This window comes from Coregonus clupeaformis, chromosome 15 (assembly GCF_020615455.1).
Source record: "Coregonus clupeaformis isolate EN_2021a chromosome 15, ASM2061545v1, whole genome shotgun sequence".
Lineage (NCBI taxonomy): Eukaryota > Metazoa > Chordata > Actinopteri > Salmoniformes > Salmonidae > Coregonus > Coregonus clupeaformis.
The window spans coordinates 42,788,207-42,809,466 of NC_059206.1; the positions used below are offsets into that span (position 1 = coordinate 42,788,207).

The 21,260-nt window shown below is 39.8% G+C and overlaps 2 protein-coding genes across 3 annotated transcripts; both read right to left on the reverse strand.

The window, feature by feature from the left end:
* Positions 1 to 6: 6 nt before the first annotated feature.
* On the reverse strand, positions 7 to 4,668 carry LOC121582404 (sorting nexin-24-like). 2 transcript variants are annotated; one of them, XM_041898159.2, is made up of 7 exons: positions 4,425 to 4,668; positions 3,842 to 3,925; positions 2,277 to 2,381; positions 2,043 to 2,137; positions 1,879 to 1,908; positions 897 to 961; positions 7 to 720 (listed from the first exon to the last, which is right to left on the reverse strand). In XM_041898159.2, exons 1-7 carry the CDS (start codon positions 4,491 to 4,493, stop codon positions 650 to 652), a joined length of 519 nt encoding a protein of 172 aa, XP_041754093.1. In that variant the 5' UTR covers positions 4,494 to 4,668; the 3' UTR covers positions 7 to 649. The 2 variants fall into 2 exon arrangements, with proteins under 2 accessions (XP_041754093.1, XP_041754094.1); XM_041898160.2 differs by lacking the exon at positions 3,842 to 3,925.
* Positions 4,669 to 5,148: 480 nt separating this feature from the next.
* On the reverse strand, positions 5,149 to 20,558 carry LOC121582403 (protein-lysine 6-oxidase). The gene is made up of 7 exons (XM_041898158.2): positions 19,705 to 20,558; positions 19,449 to 19,557; positions 7,428 to 7,559; positions 6,543 to 6,696; positions 6,249 to 6,344; positions 5,897 to 6,012; positions 5,149 to 5,613 (listed from the first exon to the last, which is right to left on the reverse strand). Exons 1-7 carry the CDS (start codon positions 20,330 to 20,332, stop codon positions 5,607 to 5,609), a joined length of 1,242 nt encoding a protein of 413 aa, XP_041754092.1. The 5' UTR covers positions 20,333 to 20,558; the 3' UTR covers positions 5,149 to 5,606.
* Between the last annotated feature and the right edge of the window lie 702 nt (positions 20,559 to 21,260).

Sequence of the window (21,260 nt, forward strand, 5' to 3'; positions counted from 1 at the left end):
ATTCATTTTTTATATCTGTGTCCATATTGTCCATGAGTTTCTAGTGGATAGGCCATATGGTTCAAGAGAAAATAGCCTATTTAATTTAAAAAAGCATATATAAATATAAACAAATGTTATTCACTAAATTGATCGTTAACATTTAGGATAATGTTTGACAGCGTTGTCATAATTTTTTTTTTATTTGATAATTTTTTATATTTTTAATGTAAGGGACAGAGGGCAAGAGATAATTAGACACCTGTGATAATCTGAAGTACCCAAAAGGGCCACTAGATGTCTTGTAGTAGATTAAATAAAATCCTTGAAAGTTAACAAATTCTGGTAGTTTCCTGGTACATTTTAAAAATGTTCAGTAATATTCCTTCCCTTTGCAACCATGATACAGTAGTGTTCATCTTTGAGTAACAATACTTCAGAAAAGGCATTTCTTTGAGGCCTTTGCTCTAAAATATAAATCAACATATCCATTAATGCTGGGAAACAGACTACAAAATTACTATGAATAGATAAAAATGGTATATGTCCACACACACAACTATTAGAATAACGTTTACAAAATTGAAACTCTTATAAGCTGTACATTTCTGAATCATCCCTTTGTCTTCAAGAGTTAGTAGTAAGTCCTCCAAGCTGGCATTCAGTAACTCTACCTTGGTTGAAGGTCTGGGTAAAATATTCCATGTATCACTCCTTCTATGACAACATTTGAAAATGTATCTATGAGGAGAAAAAAGCAAAGTAAAACTGATTTGTTCTATACAATATTTCCCCTTCAAATGATTCGCTATTGTATTTACATAATTAAATATTATGCAAAGAGATCTCACTTTAATATTGCAACGATATTGATTGTCTATTCATGGGCAGTCTGAAGATGTGTAAAGATATGTTACCGTGGGTGGATGGGAGCAGGTAGGGGTCTCGCTGGTAGAGCATGGTTGGCTGATGGGTCAGTTTACTACAGAGAGACCAGAGAGGAGAAGGATCAATTAAGGGAGTTAAGGGCCACAAGCCTGATAAAGCCAGTACTCTGACAAAATTATGCAGACTAGTTAGCTATTTTGACATTATACTTTGGAATTAACCTACATCACATAAACTACTATAAACTCAATAAACTATACAGAGGTAAAATCCACTAAAAACCACTAATTCCTTTAATTTACAGTGTTAAATAACACTAGATGAATATTTTTTTGTGAACAAATGTTTCATTTTGGCGTTATAACAAGGTTGGTAGAAACATGGAAAATCGTTGTGGAAATCCGTTGCAGCTCAAGTCGATTACAAAATCCACAATGCAATGCTCTCTCTATGGGCTAGCTAGCTAGCAAACGTAGCTACACACAATAATACCAAAGACAATATCAGCATGTAACGTATCTAGTTAGTGCAGTTTGTTTAGGCGATTTTACAGCTATCGCACCATGTTCAACCTGCATTCATTGGATTCCTATCTCCTTTCTATAATATCTTTGGCAACTGCACCATACAATGCACCCTGGACTAAATAGGAAAAAATTTGCTAGACCCTCCATTAAATTACAAATATCGAGGTAGGAATATCACAAAAATATTATCAATGGCTCATTTGAGAGAAGACATCCTCCCGAGTTATAACATTGGCCAGTATTGAAATCTGACATGTATGATATAGGTTTTGGCGATCTAAAAGTCGTATTCCAAGTGTAGTGAGAGCAACTTTATCACGGTGCTACGTAATACCGGCTGGGTTTCTGCCTGCTTGAACGCCAATAACTTAGATACACATGAAAACATTAAATGACCTAGGGAATCGATAGAACATCACTCAGAGATGCACAAAAACAATATAACATTCAAAATGGATGAACCTTTCAAAATCACTTAACAAACCTTGACTCTTCAGATTCTATTTCAAATGACCTTTAATGAAAGAAAAACATAGAAGATTCAGAATCAGTTTGGGGATTTTTATATAAAGGCAGGAACTCTATTCTTTCACAGAGGAGAGGAGAGATGTTCTACAAGTATATAGGGCACATAGTATAAAAACTCACCCACAACTTTCTGTTTTTGGCAGTGAGGGAAAGTGGCGGATGTTGAGGAAATCCAGGAATATCTTTGGGAGAACTTCATTCTCCATAATTATAGTCTGTTGAATTATGGACACAAGAAACAAAAGCAAATGGAAGTCGGAAAAAATTTAATAGTACCATTTCAATGAGCTGTATTGATACAAAAGATGGGTTAGAGGAAATAGTCAGTGTAGGCCTGTCGGCGTTTTTCATTACCTGTAGGTAGAGTTCCAGACCGTGTCTTCTCTGCTCCAGAACTTTGGGAACCCAGTTCCGTACATGCTTAGAGGGGATCTCAGGCAGCTTTATGCTCTTCTTCAGCTTAAAGAAGCAGATATCACATTGAGCATGGTTACAGGGCATGGATTAGGGTAGAGGAAACATTCAAAGCCTAGCTCAAGCCAAATTCCAACTATTATGCTTTTCATATCCTTCACCCATATATTAAGCCTATTCCACTAATTATCACCCCCCTAACCTAGTCCAGCCTTATCATATTATTGACTATGATGGCTCAGTATATGTTTTGAAAGTATTGTGGGCTCTGTTCTTACACCAGGAATATACACTACATATACAAAAGTATGTGGACACTCCTTCAGATTAGTAGATTCGGCTATTTCAGCCACACCCGTTGCTGACAGGTGTATAAAATCGAGCACACAGCCATGGAATCTCCATAGATAAACATTGGCAGTAGAATGGCCTTACTGAAGAGCTCAGTAACTTTCAATGTGGCACAGTCATAGGATGCCACATTTCCAACAAGTCAGTTCGTCAAATTTCTGCCCTGCTAGAGCTGCCCCGGTCAACTGTAAGTGTTGTTATTGTGAAGTGGAAACATCTAGGAGCCCCAACGGCTCAGCCGCAAAGTGGTAGGCCACACAAGCTCACAGAACGGAACCGCCAAGTGCTGAAGCGCGTAAAGATCGTCTGTCCTTGGTAGCAACACTCACTACCGAGTTCCAAACTGCCTCTGGAAGCAACGTCAGCACAATAACTGTTCGTCGGGAGCTTCATAAAATGGGTTTCCATGGCCAAGCACCATGCGCAATGCCAAGTGTCGGCTGGAGTGGTGTAAAGCTTGCCGTCATTGGACTCTGGAGCAGTGGAAACGCATTCTATGGAATTATGAATCACGCTTCACCATCTGGCAGTCCGACTGATGAATATTGGTTTGGCGGATGCCAGGAGAATGGTACCTGCCCCAATGCATAGTGCCAACTGTAAAGTTTGGTGGAGGAGGAATAATGGTCTGGGGCTGTTTTTAATGGTTCGGGCTAGGCCCCTTAGTTCCAGTGAAGGGAAATCTTAACACTACAGCGTACAATGACATTCTAGACGATTCTGTGCTTCCAACTTTGTGGCAACAGTTTGGGGAAGGCCCTTTCCTGTTTCAGCATGACAATGCCCCTGTGCACAAAGCGAGGTCCATACAGAAATGGTTTGTCGAGATCGGTGTGGAAGAACTTGACTTGCCTGCACAGTGCCCTGACCTCAACCCATCGAACACCTTTGGGATGAATTGGAACGCCGACTGCGCCCAACATCAGTGCCCGACCTCACTAATGCTCTTGTGGCTGAATGGAAGCAAGTCTCCGCAGCAATGTTCCAACATATAGTGGAAAGCCTTCCCAGAAGAGTGGAGGCTGTTATAGCAGCAAAGGGGGGGACCAACTCCATATTAATGCCCCATGATTTTGGAATGAGATGTTTGACGAGCAGGTGTCCATATACTTTTGGTGATGTAGTGTAAGTCAGTCAATGGTACACAAACTCACTATTTTATGCAGGTTATGGAATTCACTGTAGCGTTTCTCCACTGTATGCTGTCTACCATTCATTAGCACCTCGATTTTAAAGACCTGGTGATGAAAATAAACAGTCATCATGGTTCGGAGAAATGTGACATATGAACGTACAGAGATATGTCTTGAATCAATTCACATTTGACAGTCATGGCCATTTAAAACATTGCATTTTTCAACACAATGCATTAGTTACACAAAACGGTGCTTTAGTGACTTTGCTATCAAGGGAAACACTCGGGAGGTCAGGAAACTTGTTAAAGCAGTTGATCGATGTTTCACATCCTGTCAGAGTTATCGTCAAAATCGTTTTTTACTGTCTGTAAAATTGGTGAAATGGAATGGATAGCACCCAACCGGGTCTTCTCTACTCCCACTCTGTCTAGTCACGTCAAATAAACGTTAGTTGACAGCATTGGTTGACTGTTTCGCTAACATTACTCAAAGTTAATAAATATGCTATTGGTTTGTTTTCAACCATTTGTTGCAAACTTGCAATGTTAGCTATGATTGTTGTTTTGCGGAGGCTTACTGGTGCATACATTCAAGATCTTACCGTGTACCCTTTCTCCATCGGATTGTCCTCTGAGCGGAACGATGGTATGGAAATCCTGACGTTATGCATTTTGGCAAAACAAACCCGAGACTAAATGCATACAATCCTGAGTTATATATTAACTTGCAGACACATAGGGATGTTTTGGTAGCCAGTTAGCTAGCTACGGCTAGTGTTGGAATGGATTCTTCTTCTCGTTTCGACTGAAGGGTATGGAAGTGCCAAAAAGTCACACTGCTCCCATCTACTGGGGGTGGAAAGTTATTACAAACGCGAGACTACCAATATGTTTCTAAAATCAATCAACTGCGTGAAAACCAGCTTGAAAATCACAATGAATCTCACGATGATTTATTCAAGTAGATTTCCTGGAATACATAAAAACGTTGCAGTAATATCTACTTTCATTGCATAAATATCAAACAAAACAGGATAAAAGAGACAGCTATCAGACTAACCATAAGTACAAGCATTTCACAAAACAAATAAAGATTTAGAGTACGGGCACAGTATGTACCTGATCTGTGTATTGCTTATATCTACTAATTTTCAAACCCTTAGGGTCATAAAAATAATCTAAAGTGACCTTGAACTTAAGTTGTAAACATACAAGCTACTAATAGCAAGCAAATGTAAATAATAATATTAACAATAATAGGGTGAAAGGGATGATATGTTTGATGATATGTTTGACATAAAACACATAAAACGATGAGGGAAATGCCATGGTTGAAAAATCTGTATTTTACTATGCGCTACATTCTGTGCTCTTCAAGCAAGTTGAAGATGGATTCCATACAATGTGGTGCTGAATATTGTGTAATTGATATGTAAAAACAAATAATTTCTCATTTGTGAGCTTTTAACATCTGAAATTCCATTTATTTGATTTACACCTTTTAAAACCTGTCTAAACTATTGTAATGTAATATACTTTAAATTCAATTAATAGTTTATTGCACTTATAGAATGGCTTTACAAAAACATATTTAACATAGGCATAACATGAACCTCTGAGTTTTGGTTTATGTTCACCTGAAAAACTAATGTCAATTTGACAAGACTATGACCATTCTTACATATTTTCAGTTATCCATGTGTACTTTATCCATATTTTGTTCAAGACGTTTTCTTGGCTGTCATGGAATGATTCTTAGTGGTTTGGAGAATGACTTCCCCCTCTTAATAGCTGAGAAGAAAATAATAAAGCATTTCATCACATACAGCACACACAGAAACAAACGGCATAATACATCCTGTAATGTGAGTTATGATTATGTGTTAGATGTTCACAATAATCTTATAAATGTATTACTGTCTGGCACAGTGAATAAGATGCTGAGTAATCATGTGTTGAAACATCATGGGCCGGTTTCCCAGTCCTACTCCTATACCTACGCCTACTCCTGACTCCTGCACTAAAAGGCATGCACAATGGTTTGTAAAATGAGATGAGGAGTTTTAAGACTCACTGTGAGATTTGACATCCTGAAACATAGGCATAGTTGCCAGTATAGCGAATCTCACAGCGCACAATGTTGTTGCTGTAGTCAGACTCTGGAACCTGATAGCTGGGGTTCACACTGATCTAAAACACAAAAAGAAAGAAAGGAGTGGGAGTACAAATATTTCATAAAAACAATGAACATTTGGTCAAAAACAGTTGCAACACAGTAGTAACAGGGGACGGATAAACATTGATTCCAAACACAGTCAAGGCATTTCAAATCAGCCTTTTTGCTTCTCAGAGCTGGTGTGTGAATACCTTGGGACATGGTATTCAGCACCAAAGTGCCAATAATGTAATCTGTTTTTGTGACAAACCTTCAGGACGTAGTTCCCAGGTTTCACATCTGTAATATCGATCCACTGGCAGTCGATATCTGCGTTATAGGTATCATAACATCCTGGACTCAGGCCCTATGATTAGACAACAGTAAGCAGCACTCACATGCCATTACAGAGTATTCAACTGTAAGTAAGCATCTCTGCTGGATATCATAGCCTGGTACTGAACAGCTTCAGCCATACAATCTACAGACAAAATAGTAAAAGTTGGACATCCCTTTGATTCGATTGGTCAACATGACATAAAGCAACACGTGTTGTGTCGGTAACCTGGGTGTGTGAGGTACAGGCAAAGCGTCTGTAGTAGCCGTAGTCACAGGAGCTGTCCTCCAGGCAGAAGCTGGCCTTGTGTCCCTCAGCCACACTCCTGCCACCTGAATCCAGCAGGTCATAGTGGCTGAACTCATCCATGCTGTGGTAATGCCTGGAGAGAAGCAGGACAATGGAATTTGATCAGTGTTTAAATAACTGATTCAATCACTTTGTCATCACTTTGGCTGGCATTCAATCAAACAGGTGCTGTAGAAAAGCCACTTAACTGAGAAAATAATGTTCCAATGCAGAGGAATGCATTTTTATACGGTTTCAGGTACAGGTCCAGTCAATGAGACAGACCTATAAATCAGTTGTACAAAAACAAGCTGCAGGATGTAAGTCAATATGTACCCCATACTTGATGTTGGTACAGTATGTGACTTACTTCAGAGCATAGCTATGGGCTGAGGTAATGTGAAATGCAGACTTCTGTGGAATCAAGAGAGCTGGACACTTTTGAATGTATTCAGTAAGACAAGGTTACAGACTTTTCCCTCTGAAGGTTCTGGCTACACATCCAGCATCACATTCCTCATATGCAGTAGAAGTTATGGGTTGGAGTCAAATATTTTAAAGTGGAAATTGATTCAAATACATTGACATACACTTTTGCATTGCTATATATTGCCAGACAAATCTGTCTGATGAGACCAGTATGTTGATTATCAAAATATGGACATTAATCCACTCTGTGAGAGAGAGAGGAGAAAAAAAAAAGAGTGGAAGAAAAAAAACTGAGTGTTTGTGTAACTGGCAGACAGAAATGGAGACACGAGAAACACACAGTTCCAGAGAGAGGTGAAAAGGCATATAGACAGACAGACATTGAGAGAGACTCACTGGTGACAACTGTGCCATTCCCAGGAGAAGCGCGGTCTGCTTGGCAGGAAGTCAGCTGTCCCCTGGTTCTTCACACGTTGTGGGAACCTCAGCAGCATGCGGGTGTCATAGTCTCTCGCTCTGTAGGCCGAACTGCCCCCCAAAACAACATCATATTTTGGACACAGAATGAGAACTGAATACACTTGAATACAGAACTGAATGCAGAACTGAATACACTTTGGACACAGAATGGGATTGAGTACATTTATAAGCGATATACACTGTACCTCCTTTTCAAGAAAGCATATGATCTTACATTTCTGGGAAAGGTTTGGAAGAGGGAGGAGTGATTCCTTTCAAAAAGGATATGGTTGTTTGGGTTAGTTTTGATAATGAGTTTACAGTCTGGCGAGTGATGATTTTTCTATGTAAACTGCAGAGCGTATAAATGATTTGTTGAATTTTACCACTACAACCAAATGGTGGCAGGATTCTATTTATCCACCAAATGCATCCCACTGGGCACACTATGTCATTTCAACATGGACATTTCGGTAATATTTCATTGAGACGTTGATCAATGAGATTTCAGCCTTTATTCACTGACTCAAAAAGACATGTAGAAGTTTATTGAATTCCCTATGTGTTATCACTATGCTTTCAACCATCTAAAAGCACAACCAAATTCCAATGGAAAAACAATGTTTGATTTTTGATTTAGTTGTCATGTAAATGTGTTATCACTGCACTTTCAAACATTTAAAAGCACAACAAAGTAAAATAGTAATACAATGTCAGATATTACAATAACTTAAAAGGGACAGTTCACCCAAATTACAAAATGACACATTGGTTTCCTTATCCTGTAAGCAGTCCAAGGAGAAGGTATTTTAGCAATTTATGCTTTGGTTTAGTGTCCCTGGCACTTATATATCGGTCCCATGACTTGAATGGAATTTGTGCAACAAATGATAAAACGTTAGCATGTGGAAACAGTGCCAGGGAAACTAAACCAAAGCTTGGATTACTGTCATCATGATTGCTGTCATAGACTGCTTACAGCAGTGGTCACCAACCATTTCTGAGTCAAAATGCAACCCAAGATCTACCGCTCAGATTTTTTTTACATAATTTAAAAAACGTAAGCCTATGAAACATTAACTTATTAAAAACAGTACTGTAGCAATGAGGTTTGTGCAGTACACTATAGGCCCAATACATTATCACCGCATATTGGCTTTGCTGGAATTGCCCAGCCAATTATATTTCAAATTTAAGGTAGGCTATATGATCACACCAGTAATAGATCAGTTGTTGTATTACTTGTGAGGCACAGCTGTGTCAGCATACATTTAAATATTTTACTGGGCTGATGGTGCCTGCATCTGATGGTCAGTCTCAGCGGAGGGAGAGAGCAGGAGGAGACTGGAGTCCGCCTCTCAACGTCCTTCCGCTCTCCCTTTCCTCCGCTGACACTGACCAAAAAAGGGTGTCTTCCAGCTGGTGGCGAAACGCGAGTCGCACCGCATTATTCCTGCCTCATGCACAAATTCATGTTGTTCTCCCATGAACAGAGAAAGTGAAATATTCATCTAATAACGCAAGCCTATCTATACACTTTCCTACTCATTACAGCTGCAGTGTTGGTTGTAGTGCGAGTGGAAGTAGGAAGAACGCACATTTTGATAGCCTATAAAAGTGTTGAATAAAAAAAAAAGTGTTTACATTGCTGAGTAAGAACTTAAACATGAACGCACTCATAAAAACAGCAGCTATTTGCTGTGTTCGTTGACAGTCTCTCGTCATGGTTTTAAAATGTTTGAAATCTAAGTGTCAACTTTGCTGTAGCTTTCTTTTAAGCCTGCAACTTTACTGCAGACATGGTAATCTGAGCCATCCGATTGGCCAGCGGTAGGCCTGTAGTGCACACAGTTTTTCCAACTGCTTACACACATTTTCAAAACTATGTCTCCTTTTTTCAAAACTCTACACACAATTCCCAAAACTGCACACAAAAAATGCAAAATGCCTCACATCTCCTTCAAAATGTAACACTGCATTCAAAATGCCATAAACACGTCAGAATGAAGCATTTGCATCAAATGGCAAACACTTCTTTTATAATAGTACATTTGTGGATATACCATGTAAACACTGTTCTAAATATAAAGCTCTTTGGTCTTTCATAAGCTTATATCTACATTTCAATACAATGTTCTACTGTGAAAATAATCTGCTGAGAGGGGTAACAAGTACACTGTAAACACCAATGCAATGTAGAAACAGAAAATATTTATTAGGCCAAACATTACTGTTGTATACAGTAGCATACTCTTCTCCGGGCTGGGTCTGGCCACAATACTTTGTCCACATCACAAGATACGATTTCTCTTGCCAAACATCGAGGGAAGTATCTCCTAGCATGGCGTATCAAACCTTGGACAGAGTAACCTCTATGTCCCCACATGCGTCCTCCATTACCTGGAGAAGCGGCATGCGGGCATAGGGTTGGCGATCATACACTTTCCAGCACCAGGCTGAGAAGAATTCCTCTATGGGATTTAGAAAAGGTGAATATGGGGGTAGGTACAAAACTACAAATTGTGGATGGGTGGCAAACCAGTTTGGACCAGAACAGCCCGGTGAAAACTAACATTGACCCATATAATCACAAATCTAGCAGGCTCCTGATCTGGATCAGGGACAAGCATTGTGTAAATTGCATCCAGAAAAGTGAGCATATGGCCGGTGTTGAACAGACCCAGTGTGGCATTGTGATGGAGGACCCCGTTTTGAGTGATGGCAGCACACATAGTTATATTACCCCCACACTGTCCAGGGACATTGGTAATTGCCCTCTGTCCTATTACATTTCTTACGCGGCGCCTGGTTTTGGTGAGGTTTAAGCCAACCTCATCCACATAAATAAATTAATGGCGAATTACATGGGCATCCATCTCCAATATTCTCTGTAACAGACAAAAGGATATACAGATGAGTAAATATGGTATGTCTGAAGTACTGGAAGTAGTGTTGCATACATACCTCTACAAAGTCATGTCGCAGATTCTTGACTCTGTATGAGTTTCTCTCAAATGGCACCTTATAAAGTTGTTTAATCGTCACTTGGTGCCGTTGGAGGATGCGTTGTATGGTCGACAGGCTTACAGCATTGATGTTGTTAAATACGGTGTCATTATTCAAGATATGCTCTCTTATCTCTCGAATCCTAATTGCATTGTTGGCCAAAACCATATTTATAATTGCAGTCTCTTGTACATCTGTAAACAAGCATCCTCGTCCTCCATGATGTCTTTGCCTTTCCACTCTGTACAGAATTCAAACACAGTATGTGTTCAGCATAGGAACTGTAAACAATGTACAAAAAAGGTAGTGCAGCATGATAACCAATCTCATTCATTCAATGCAGTGCAGTAAATGGATGGCTTAGAGTTACAAATGTTTACGCAATACTATGCAGTCATACGTATTTTACAGTACATTACTGTAATGCTAAAATAGTCATTAGATAGTTGCATACCTGTTCTCATTTCTGAAGGTTCGAATGATGGACACCACTGTAAATCGACTCAAGTTGGGCTGGACTCTCAGTCCAGCCTCTCTCATGGTCAAACCGTGGTTGATCACATGATCAACAAGTGTTGCCCTAATCTCATCAGAGATGTCTCTCCTTCCTTCTCTTCTTTGCCCTCGTCCTCTTCTTCCTCTTCCTCCTACTCCTCCTCTTCCAACTCTTCATCTTTGAATTTGTCCTCGTTGTTGTCCCCTGCCTCTCCCTCCTACTCCTCTTGCTCTCTGTCAATTGTTGGCATCCATTGTTCAAAACAGATAATCTGACCTTTGACCTATTTATAGGCCTATACTACAGTAAAGCAGTGATTGGTTAGTGATCAGTTAAGCAATTAGTGTTTACACATGTGAGGAGTGTGTGTGTGACCTGGTGAATAAGTGTAGCATTTTTATTGGTTGTGTTTGGAAAAGGAAAGCAAGTCACTTCCTGTTAGACTTTTGTGTTTTAGGTAGAGAATTGTGTGTAGTGTTTTGAAAAAAGTGTTTTATGCAATTGACAACTGAGTCAAAGGCTGAGAAATAGCTTATGGTTTGGAGATTTGGTGTGTAGTTTTGCACTTTGAGTGAGAGGTTTCAAAAATCGTGTGACATGAAAAGATTTTGTGTGTAAGCAGTTGGAAAAAAATGTAATTTGCTCTCTGGGCCCGCCGGGAAGGCAGAGTTTGTACCTTCTGACACATGAAATGGTTCAAAATGGGATCACTTCACCTACCCAGCGCGCAGGGCAGCTGAATTGGGTGCACCTACCGCCAACAGCACAAGACTAATAAATAAATAAAAATAGGAACGCAACGTGTTATCTTTGTTTTTTAAAAATACATATTTGCCGATCGACTAGGAATGCCTTGGAGGTCTTGATCGACTGGTTGGTGACCACTGGCTTACAGTGTAAGGAAACCAATATGCAATTTTGTAATTTGGGTGAACTATCCCTTTAATCACTGTGCTTCATCGAATAGCACAACCAAATGACCTGGATTGCAGTTGAGATTACATTTAAAGTACATAGTGCAAGGGATCAATGCTGTTCAAGATTCTGCACAGATTATTAAAGCAAATGTGAAGATCTCCATAGACCTGCGACTTTTGCTATCTTGAACATGCAGGCTTTCTATGATTACATAAGAAGACATTTATAGTTACAGTAGGCTAACCTCAAAATGTGGCCATGGATGTGTTACTCATTTTAAGGTTGAATAAACACTGTTACATTATTTTGTAAGATAGCCTTAACTTAAGGCTATTTACTGTATTACAAAAAAAATATTGAATTGTGTCTTGTTGACAACGCTACCAAATATCAACATTTAAGGGATATCTAATGCTTGGATAGTTTAATCTGAGCCACTGGCTTAATCCTATTCTTTATCTTTAATTTTTTGTTTAGTTGGAGATGTGAATCCAAAATATCATTTGTTAACTTGTCAACAAGTTAATAGGCTATTTAATGTATTGCAAAAGTGATATTGTGTTTGGTTGTCAACAAATTTCAGTTTGTCTACAAATTCATAATTTATATGTTGGATTCACGTCTCCACCTCAACCAAGAATCAAAGTTAAGGTGCATTTAAAGTTTGATTTAATTTGAGTTAGTCCTATTCACTTAGATTTTTGGTTGCGATGGAGATGTGAATCCAATATACAAATTATTAATTTGTAAACAAACTGGAATTAAAGCCAGAATACATTAGTGGCAGATATGGAGCTATCCCAACAGAAGATACATCTCCTTCAAATGTTGAAATTTGGTTGCATTGACAACTAAACACAATTCAACATCTAGTTTGTCTACAAATTAATAATTTATATGTTGGATTCACGTCTCCATCTCAACCAAAAATCAAAGTTAAAGAATAGGACTAAATCTAATCTAACCAAACTTTAAATGCACTTTAAATAAAGTTTGATTTGATTTAGTCCTATTCTTTAACTTTGATATCTGGTTGAGATGGTGATTCGAACATATTCATGATTAACTTGAAGATGAAATTTGAAATCAACGAAAGCTTGAAACCCTAGGCCTATATACACTGAACAAATATATAAACGCAACATGTAAAGTGTTGGTCCCATGTTTCATGAGTTTAGATTTTCCATACGCACAAAAAGCTTATTTATTTCAATTTCTGTGCACAAATTTGTTTACATCTCTGTTAGTGAGCATTACTCCTTTGCCAAAGATACTCCATCCACCTGACAGGTGTGACATATCAAGAAGTTGATTAAACAGCATGATCATTACACAGGGGCACCTTGTTCTGGGGACAATAAAAATCCACTCTAAAATGTGCAGTTTTGTCAGAAAACACAATGCCACAGATGTCTCAAGTTTTTAGGGAGTGTACAATTGGCATGCTGACTGCAGGAATGTCCCCCAGAGCTGTTGCCAGAGAATGTAATGTTAATTCCTCTACCATAAGCTGCCTCCAACGTCGTTTTAGAGAATTTGGCAGTACGTCCAACCGGCCTCACAACCGCAGACCACGTGTAACCACACCAGCCCAGGACCTTCTTCACCTGCGGGATCGTCTGGGGAGGAGGTGGGTGGGGGGAGCCTTTTTGTGGAGAAAAACTCATTCTGATTAGCTGGGCCTAGATCCCCAGTGGGTGGGCCTGGCTGCCAAGTGGGTTGACCTATGCCTCCAAGGCCCACCAATGGCTGCACACCTGCCCAGTCATGTGAAATCCATAGAATAGGGCCTAATTTATTTATTTAAATTGACTGATTTCCTTATATGAACTGTAACTCAGTAAAATCTTTGACATTTTGCATGTTGCATTTATATTTTTTGTTCAGTATATAACACAAGCCATAGACTGTTGTCTCTGCTTCCACACAGCAATCGGTACCGGTGCATCAAGTCTGACACCAACAGGCTCCTGAACAGCTTCTATGCCCAAGCCATAAGACTGCTAAAATAAATAAAAATAAAATAACAAAATAAAGACTGCTAAATAGCTAACACACTCACACACACTGACACTCCATCACACTACAACACACACACACACACACACACACACACACACACACACACACACACACACACACACACACATACAAACACACACACACACTTTATTTGCTCACACACACAACATGTACACACATTTATACTGACTCTATACACATGCACACACTCACATACAATCATAATTTACGCTGCTGCTACTCTGTTTATCATATATCCTGATGCCTAGTCACCTTACCCCTATACATAACTACCTCTATCACTCCAGCATCCCTGCAAATTGTAAATATGGTATTGGAACTGACCCTGTATATACACTGAGTGTACAAAACATTAAGAACACCTGCTCTTTCCATGACATAGACTGACCAGGTGAATCCAGGTGAAAGCTATGATCCCTTATTGATGTCACTTGTTAAATCCACTTTGATCAGTGTAGATGAAGGGGAGGAGACAGGTTAAAGAAAGATTTTTAAGCCTTGATACAATTGAGATGTGGATTGTGTACACTACCGTTCAAAAGTTTGGGGTCACTTAGAAAGTTCCTTGTTTTCGAAAGAAAAGCCATTTTTTTGTCCATTAAAATAACATCAAATTGATCAGAAATACAGTGTAGACATTGTTAATGTTGTAAATGGCTATTGTAGCTGGAAACGGCAGATTTTTTATGGAATATCTAGATAGGCGTACAGAGGCCCATTATCAGCAACCATCAGTCCTGTGTTCCAATGGCACGTTGTGTTTGCTAATCCAAGTTTATCATTTTAAAAGGCTAATTGATTATTAGAAAACCCTTTTGCAATTATGTTAGCACAGCTGAAAATTGTTGTGCTGATTAAAGAAGCAATAAAACTGGCCTTCTTGAGACTAGTTGAGTATCTGGAGCATCAGCAATTGTGGGTTCGATTACAGGCTCAAAATGGCTAGAAACAAATAACTTTCTTCTGAAACTCGTCAGTCTATTCTTGTTCTGAGAAATTAAGGCTATTCCATGCGAGAAATTGCCAAGAAACTGAAGATCTCGTACAACGCTGTGTACTACTCCCTTCACAGAACAGCGCAAACTGGCTCTAACCAGAATATAAAGAGGAGTGGGAGGCCCCTGTGCACAACTGAGCAAGAGGACAAATACATTAGAGTGTCTAGTTTGAGAAACAGACGCCTCACAGGTCCTCAACTGGCAGCTTCATTAAATAGTACCCGCAAAACACCAGTCTCAACGTCAACAGTGAGGAGGCGACTCCGGGATGCTGACCTTCTAGGCAGAGTTGCAAAGAAAAAGGCATATCTCAGACTGGCCAATAAAAAGAAAAGATTAAGATGGGCAAAAGAACACAGACACTGGAGGAAGATTGGAAAAAAGTGTTATGGACAGACGAATCAAAGTTTGAGGTGTTCGGATCACAAAGAAGAAAATTTGTGAGACAAAGACCAAATGAAAAGATGCTGGAGGAGTGCTTGATGCCATCTGTCAAGCATGTGATGGTCTGGGGGTGCTTTGGTGGTGGTAAAGTGGGAGATTTGTACAGGGTAAAATGGATCTTGAAGAAGGAAGGCTATCACTCCATTTTGCAACACCATGCCATACCCTGTGGACGGCACTTGATTGGAGCCAATTTCCTCCTACAACAGGACAATGACCCAAAGCACAGCTCCAAACTATGCAATAACTATTTAGGGAAGAAGCAATCAGCTGGTATTCTGTCTATAATGGAGTGGCTAGCACAGTCACCGGATCTCAACCCTATTGAGCTGTTGTGGGAGCAGCTTGTCTGTATGGTACGTAAGAAGTGCCCATCAAGCCAATCCAACTTGTGGGAGGTGCTTCAGGAAGCATGGGGTGAAATCTCTTCAGATTACCTCAACAAATTGACAACGAGAATGCCAAAGGTCTGCAAGGCTGTAATTGCTGCAAATGGAGGATTTTTTTACGAAAGCAAAGTTTGAAGGACACAATTATTATTTAAATTAAAAATAATTATTTCTAACCTTGACAATGACTACATGTCCTATGCATTTTGCTATATTTCCTATTCAAACTCATTTCATGTATGTTTTCATCGAAAACAAGGACATTTCTAAGTGACCCCAAACTTTTGAACGGTAGTGTATGTGTGCCATTCAGTGGGTGAATGGGCAAGACAAAATATTTAAGTGCCTTTGATTGGGGTATTATATTAGGAGCCAAGCGCACCGGTTTGTGTCAAGAACTGCAACGCTGCTGGGCTTTTCATGCTCAACAGTTTCCTGTGTGGATCAAGAATGGTTCACCACCCAAAGGACATCCAGCCAACTTGACACAACTGTGGGAAGCACAATATTTATTGTCTATTTTTAGTTGAACCCTGGGTTGAATTGAAACAATAGCTGTTGATGACTTTGCAAATGCTACATTGGCCTAAATTGTTTCATTAATTATATATGACTTATAAAGTATGGTTACATTTCATTTGATCTGTTAAACCTACCCCTTGGAATGACTTTGATTGCAACAGTGAATATATTTAGTTATAAAGAGGTCTTTCAATAATTATTCTCACGATCTCAAATTGGTAGTAGTCAGTTACAAATATAGAAGCTAAGCTGGGCTTGGTTAAAACCGTGGATGGGAGACCAAATGGATAGCTGTAGACAGATCAATTCTCCAGTAGGAGGTGCTGCCAGACTATTGTATATATACAGTGAGCTCCATAATTCATTGGACAGTGACCATTGTTTTGTTATTTTGGTTCTGTACTCTAGCACTTTGAGTTTGAAAGGATACAATGACAATGAGCGTGAAGTGCAGACTGTCAGCTTTAATTTGAGGGTATTTTCATACATATCGGATGAACCGTTTAGAAATGACAGCACCTTTTGTACATGGTCCCCCCATTTTAAGGTACTACAAGTATTTGTTAAATTGGCTTCACAGATGTGTGTCGTTAGGCAGGTGTTGTTTTGTTGTTTTATTCTTACTTTTTTTTTTTAAAAAAAACGCTCTGTGGGGTGGGAGTAACATTCACTTAATGTTGCTTGTGTTTTGTTCTCTTAATTATATTCATTTGTGTCGTTAGTGAATGCAGGAGAGCTGTTGATGAATAGTAATGATTCTAGACGTTGCTATTGCCTTTGGAGGTTGTTATTGGGGTGTGGCAACATGAGGTAGACAGCAGTGTCGATGCAAATGAAGTTGGCCGTCATAAGGCTCAGAAATGAAAATCAATCATTCAGGAACATTGCAAAAACCCTGACCATGCCCAAGTCAACAGTTTTGTTCATCATTAACAAGAAAAAAACAACCGGTGAACTCAATTATGTCAAAAGACCCGGTAGACAGAGGAAGACCACTGTAGTGGATGACCGGAGAATACTCTCTATGGTGAAGAAAAAACCCCTGATAACAGCCCAACAGATCAAAAACACTCTCCTGGATGCAGGTGTAGATGTGTCAAAGTCTACCATACGCAGAAGACTACACCAGCAGGACTACAGAGGGTACACTACAAGATGCAAACCACTGATAAGCCTGAAGAACAGAAAGGCAAGATTACAGTTTGCTAAAAGCACCTAAAAGAACCCCAAGAGTTCTGGAAAAAAATATTGTGGACAGATGAGACAAAGATTAACATGTACCAGAGTGATGGAAAGACAAAAGTGTGGAGAAAAAAAAGAAATGCCCATGATCCAAAGCATACCACCTCATCCATGAAACATGGTGGAGGGGGTGTTATGGCGGGCCTGTATGGCTGCCAGTGGAACAGGCTCACTTGTCTTCATCGATGATGTGACTGCAGACAGAAGTAGAACAATGAATTCTGAAGTCTACAGAAATATTTTATCTGCTCAGATAAAACCAAATGCCTCCAAACTAATTGGACGGCACTTAATCACGCAACAAGACAATGACCCTAAACATACTGCTAGAGCAACAAAGGGGTTTTTGATGGCCAAAAAGTGGAAAAACCTTGACTGGCCGAGTCAATCACCAGATCTGAATCCAATTGAACATGCATTTTACATGCTGAAGAGGAGACTTAAGGCAATAAGTCCCTGAAACAAGCAGGAACTGAAGATGGCTGCAGTACAGGCCTGGCAGAGCATCACCAGGGAAGATACCCAGCGTCTGGTGATGGCGATGCATCGCAGACTTCAAGCAGTCATTGCATGCAAAGGATATGCGACCAAATATTAACAATGATTACTTTATTCTACATTATGTTAAACTGTCCAATGATTTTTGATGCCCGAAAATGGGGGGACCATGTACAAAAGCTTCTATAATTCGTAAACGGTTCATCCGATATGTATGAAAATACCCTCAAATTAAAGCTGACAGTCTGCACTTCACCCTCATTGTCATTGTATCCTTTCAAACTCAAAGTGCTAGAGTACAGAACCAAAATAACAAAAGAATGGTCACTGTCCAGTGAATTATGGAGCTCACTGTATATATTATTATTATTTTTATTTTTTTTTGGGGGGGTGCATCATTTGTGGGGGATGACATGTTTACTGTTGTGTTGTTTATATTGGATATAACTTTGAAGATGTGACATTGTTTCAAATGTACAAATTCAACCTATTTTCTACAAGGTTGAAAATTGATTACAATGATGACATAATTCTGTGGTCGAAATTTCACCCTCAAAACAACAGTTTATGTTGATTACTTTTTCAAATCCAATGTATTTTCCGCAGATTCCACATCACAATACATTGACAAATTACGCAGTGGTATAAAGTACTTAAGTAAAAATACTTTAAAGTAATACTTAAGTAGTTTTTTGGGGGTATCTGTACTTTACTATTTCTATTTTCGACAACTTTTACTTTTACTGGACTACATTCCTAAAGAAAATAATGTACTTTTTACTCCATACATTTTCTCTGACTTCCAAAAGCACTCGTTACATTTTGAAGGCTTAGCAGGACAGGAAAATGGTCCAATTCACACACTTATCAAGAGAACATTCCTGGTCATCCCTACTGGCTCTGGTCTGGCGGACTGACTAAACACACATGCTTCCTTTGTAAATTATGTCTGAGTGTTGGAGTGTGCACCTGGCTATCCATAAACTAGAAAAATCAAGAAAATCGTGCCGTCTGGTTTGCTTAATGTAAGGAATTTTAAATGATTTATACTTTTACTTTTGATACTTAAGTATATTTTAGCAATGACATTTACTTTTGATACTTAAAAACCAAATACTTTCATACTTTTACTCAAGTAGTATTTTACTGAGCGACTTTCATTTTTACTTAGTCATTTTCTATTAAGGTATGTTTACTTTTACTCAAGTATGACATTTGGGTACTTTTTCCACCATTGAAATTACGTTGACTTTGATTCAACCAGTTTGCGCCCAGTGGGATGTGTCTGCTGCTCTACGTTAAACCTAAACCGCAAACACTCAAGAGTTACGACTCACACACATTCTGACTCGTTGGACAATAACCTTCTCTTTAAATCCCATAGAGTTTGTTCCAATAATACCTTGACAAGCAATTCTCTTCGTTTGCACATCTGAGGTTGTACATAGGAACTTTCTGGACATATACGGAGGCTTGAATGTAGTATGCGTCTGGCACAAGATCAGGCAGACCTAGAGGGGATGTATTTGTTTTAATCACAAATTATTGTAATATCAAGAAAAATCTATAACACACTGGAAAAGTTATTCTGGCACTGCAGCAAATGCATTCCAAATTCCAACCCTTCAAACATGCTGTCCAATAGTCCGCATTCTTACCGTTCTGATGGTACCCTGTGCCATATCCAGGTCTCTCTCTGCGCCTGGGACTCTCGTACACGTCATAGTAATTGTAGTAAGGATTATCTGAATCTGAGGTCTTGTATGGGTTGTAAGGATCATCCCCTGCCATCATGTCTTCTCTTCTCGGCGATGGGGACGGTTTGTCCTGTGTCCCATTCGTCGTGCCATTTGCCTTAGTTTCTGCATGGCCACTTGGATGGACATCCTGATGCTGGTGCCCCTGTCCCCTCGGGGGCCTTGGAACTTGAGGTGGTAGCCAGCGCGGGCGCGCTCCTGCACCGGACACTGTGTGGGTAGATGAGGGAGGCTGTCTTGAGGAGTCAGAAGGCTTGTTGGCTTCCCCATCGCTAATGATGGTGACAGGTCTCTCCTGCTCTTTATTGGCGCCTCTTTGCTTTGGTGGTCGATATTCCGAGCCGTGACTCAGAAGGCTAAAAACTTTACCATTGTGCGCCCATTGTATTGTCTGTCGTATACCTGGCACTTGGTTATTTACTGGCCTTGTCTCTGGTGGATGTCGCTGAGATTGGACAGCTTGCAGTTTCCAAATGAATAAACATACGTGCGCACACGCGTAAAAACTGCCAAATTTACACGCGCCCATGATATAATTAATTCAACTAAATAGATGATGACTGATAATTACAAATATTTAAATTTCTGTGGTCGATCATTTGCCCTTTGAAACTAAAGTACATTCAATTACTTTTTAAAGTAAGTCTAATTTACACCAAATGAAATCCTGAAAAACCTGCATCAGTATTGTTGCTATATTATCCACGCAACCTCACATCGTTCTGTTCCGAGGTTTGCAGATGCGCTAAGAGTGGGTAGGAGGAGTTGAACATTTGAAGTTTCTAATTCCGTTTTTAGACAAGCCCGGTGCTCATGCAAGAAATGGATGGATAGGCTACGTGACACCAACCCTCCAAATGGATCTGCTCCAGAGTTGGATAACAGAAAACCATGTGTTATGTTTTTCTTGCACTGTCTGAAGTTATATAACTGTCTGACTGTCACGATCGTTGACAGATGAAGCGGACCAAGGCGCAGCGTGATAAGCTTACGTTCTTTATTTAGTACACACACGAACCAAAACAACAAACGAAACGATACGTGAAGTCCTAGGTTATACACAACACCTTACGGAACAAGAACCCACAACCTAACATGCCAAAAGGCTGCCTAAGTATGGTCCCCAATAAGAGACAATGAGATACAGCTGCCTCTGATTGGGAACCACCCTGGCCAACATAGATCCACATGATCTAGAAACTAAAACATAGAAAATGTAACAGAAACTCCACACCCTGGCTCAACATAAAGAGTCCCCAGAGCCAGGGCGTGACAGTACCCCCCCCCCAAAGGCGCGGACTGCGACCGCGCCAACCAACCTACAACAGGGTAGGGGCCGGGTGGGCATTCCGCCTCGGAGGCGGATCCGGCTCCGGGCGTGACCACCATTCTCTCTCTACCCCCCCGTTGCGCCCCTGGTCTGGTCCGGCTGGCCGGAGCTGGACTGGACACCGGTG

What these genes read in the sequence shown, in the direction of transcription:
- LOC121582403 (XM_041898158.2), bottom strand. Translation starts at nt 20,332, where the DNA reads ATGGGCGCGTGTAAATTTGGCAGTTTTTACGCGTGTGCGCACGTATGT. An exon ending in GAAGAGAATTGCTTGTCAAG is followed by an intron (nt 7,560 to 19,448) that starts GTATTATTGGAA and finishes TTTGGGGGGCAG; the next exon opens with TTCGGCCTACAGAGCGAGAG. An exon ending in CTGGGAACTACGTCCTGAAG is followed by an intron (nt 6,013 to 6,248) that starts GTTTGTCACAAA and finishes TTTGTGTTTTAG; the next exon opens with ATCAGTGTGAACCCCAGCTA.
- LOC121582404 (XM_041898159.2), bottom strand. Translation starts at nt 4,493, where the DNA reads ATGCATAACGTCAGGATTTCCATACCATCGTTCCGCTCAGAGGACAAT. An exon ending in ATAGAATCTGAAGAGTCAAG is followed by an intron (nt 962 to 1,878) that starts GTTTGTTAAGTG and finishes GTCTCTCTGTAG; the next exon opens with TAAACTGACCCATCAGCCAA. An exon ending in CCTGCTCCCATCCACCCACG is followed by an intron (nt 721 to 896) that starts GTAACATATCTT and finishes TTCTCCTCATAG; the next exon opens with ATACATTTTCAAATGTTGTC.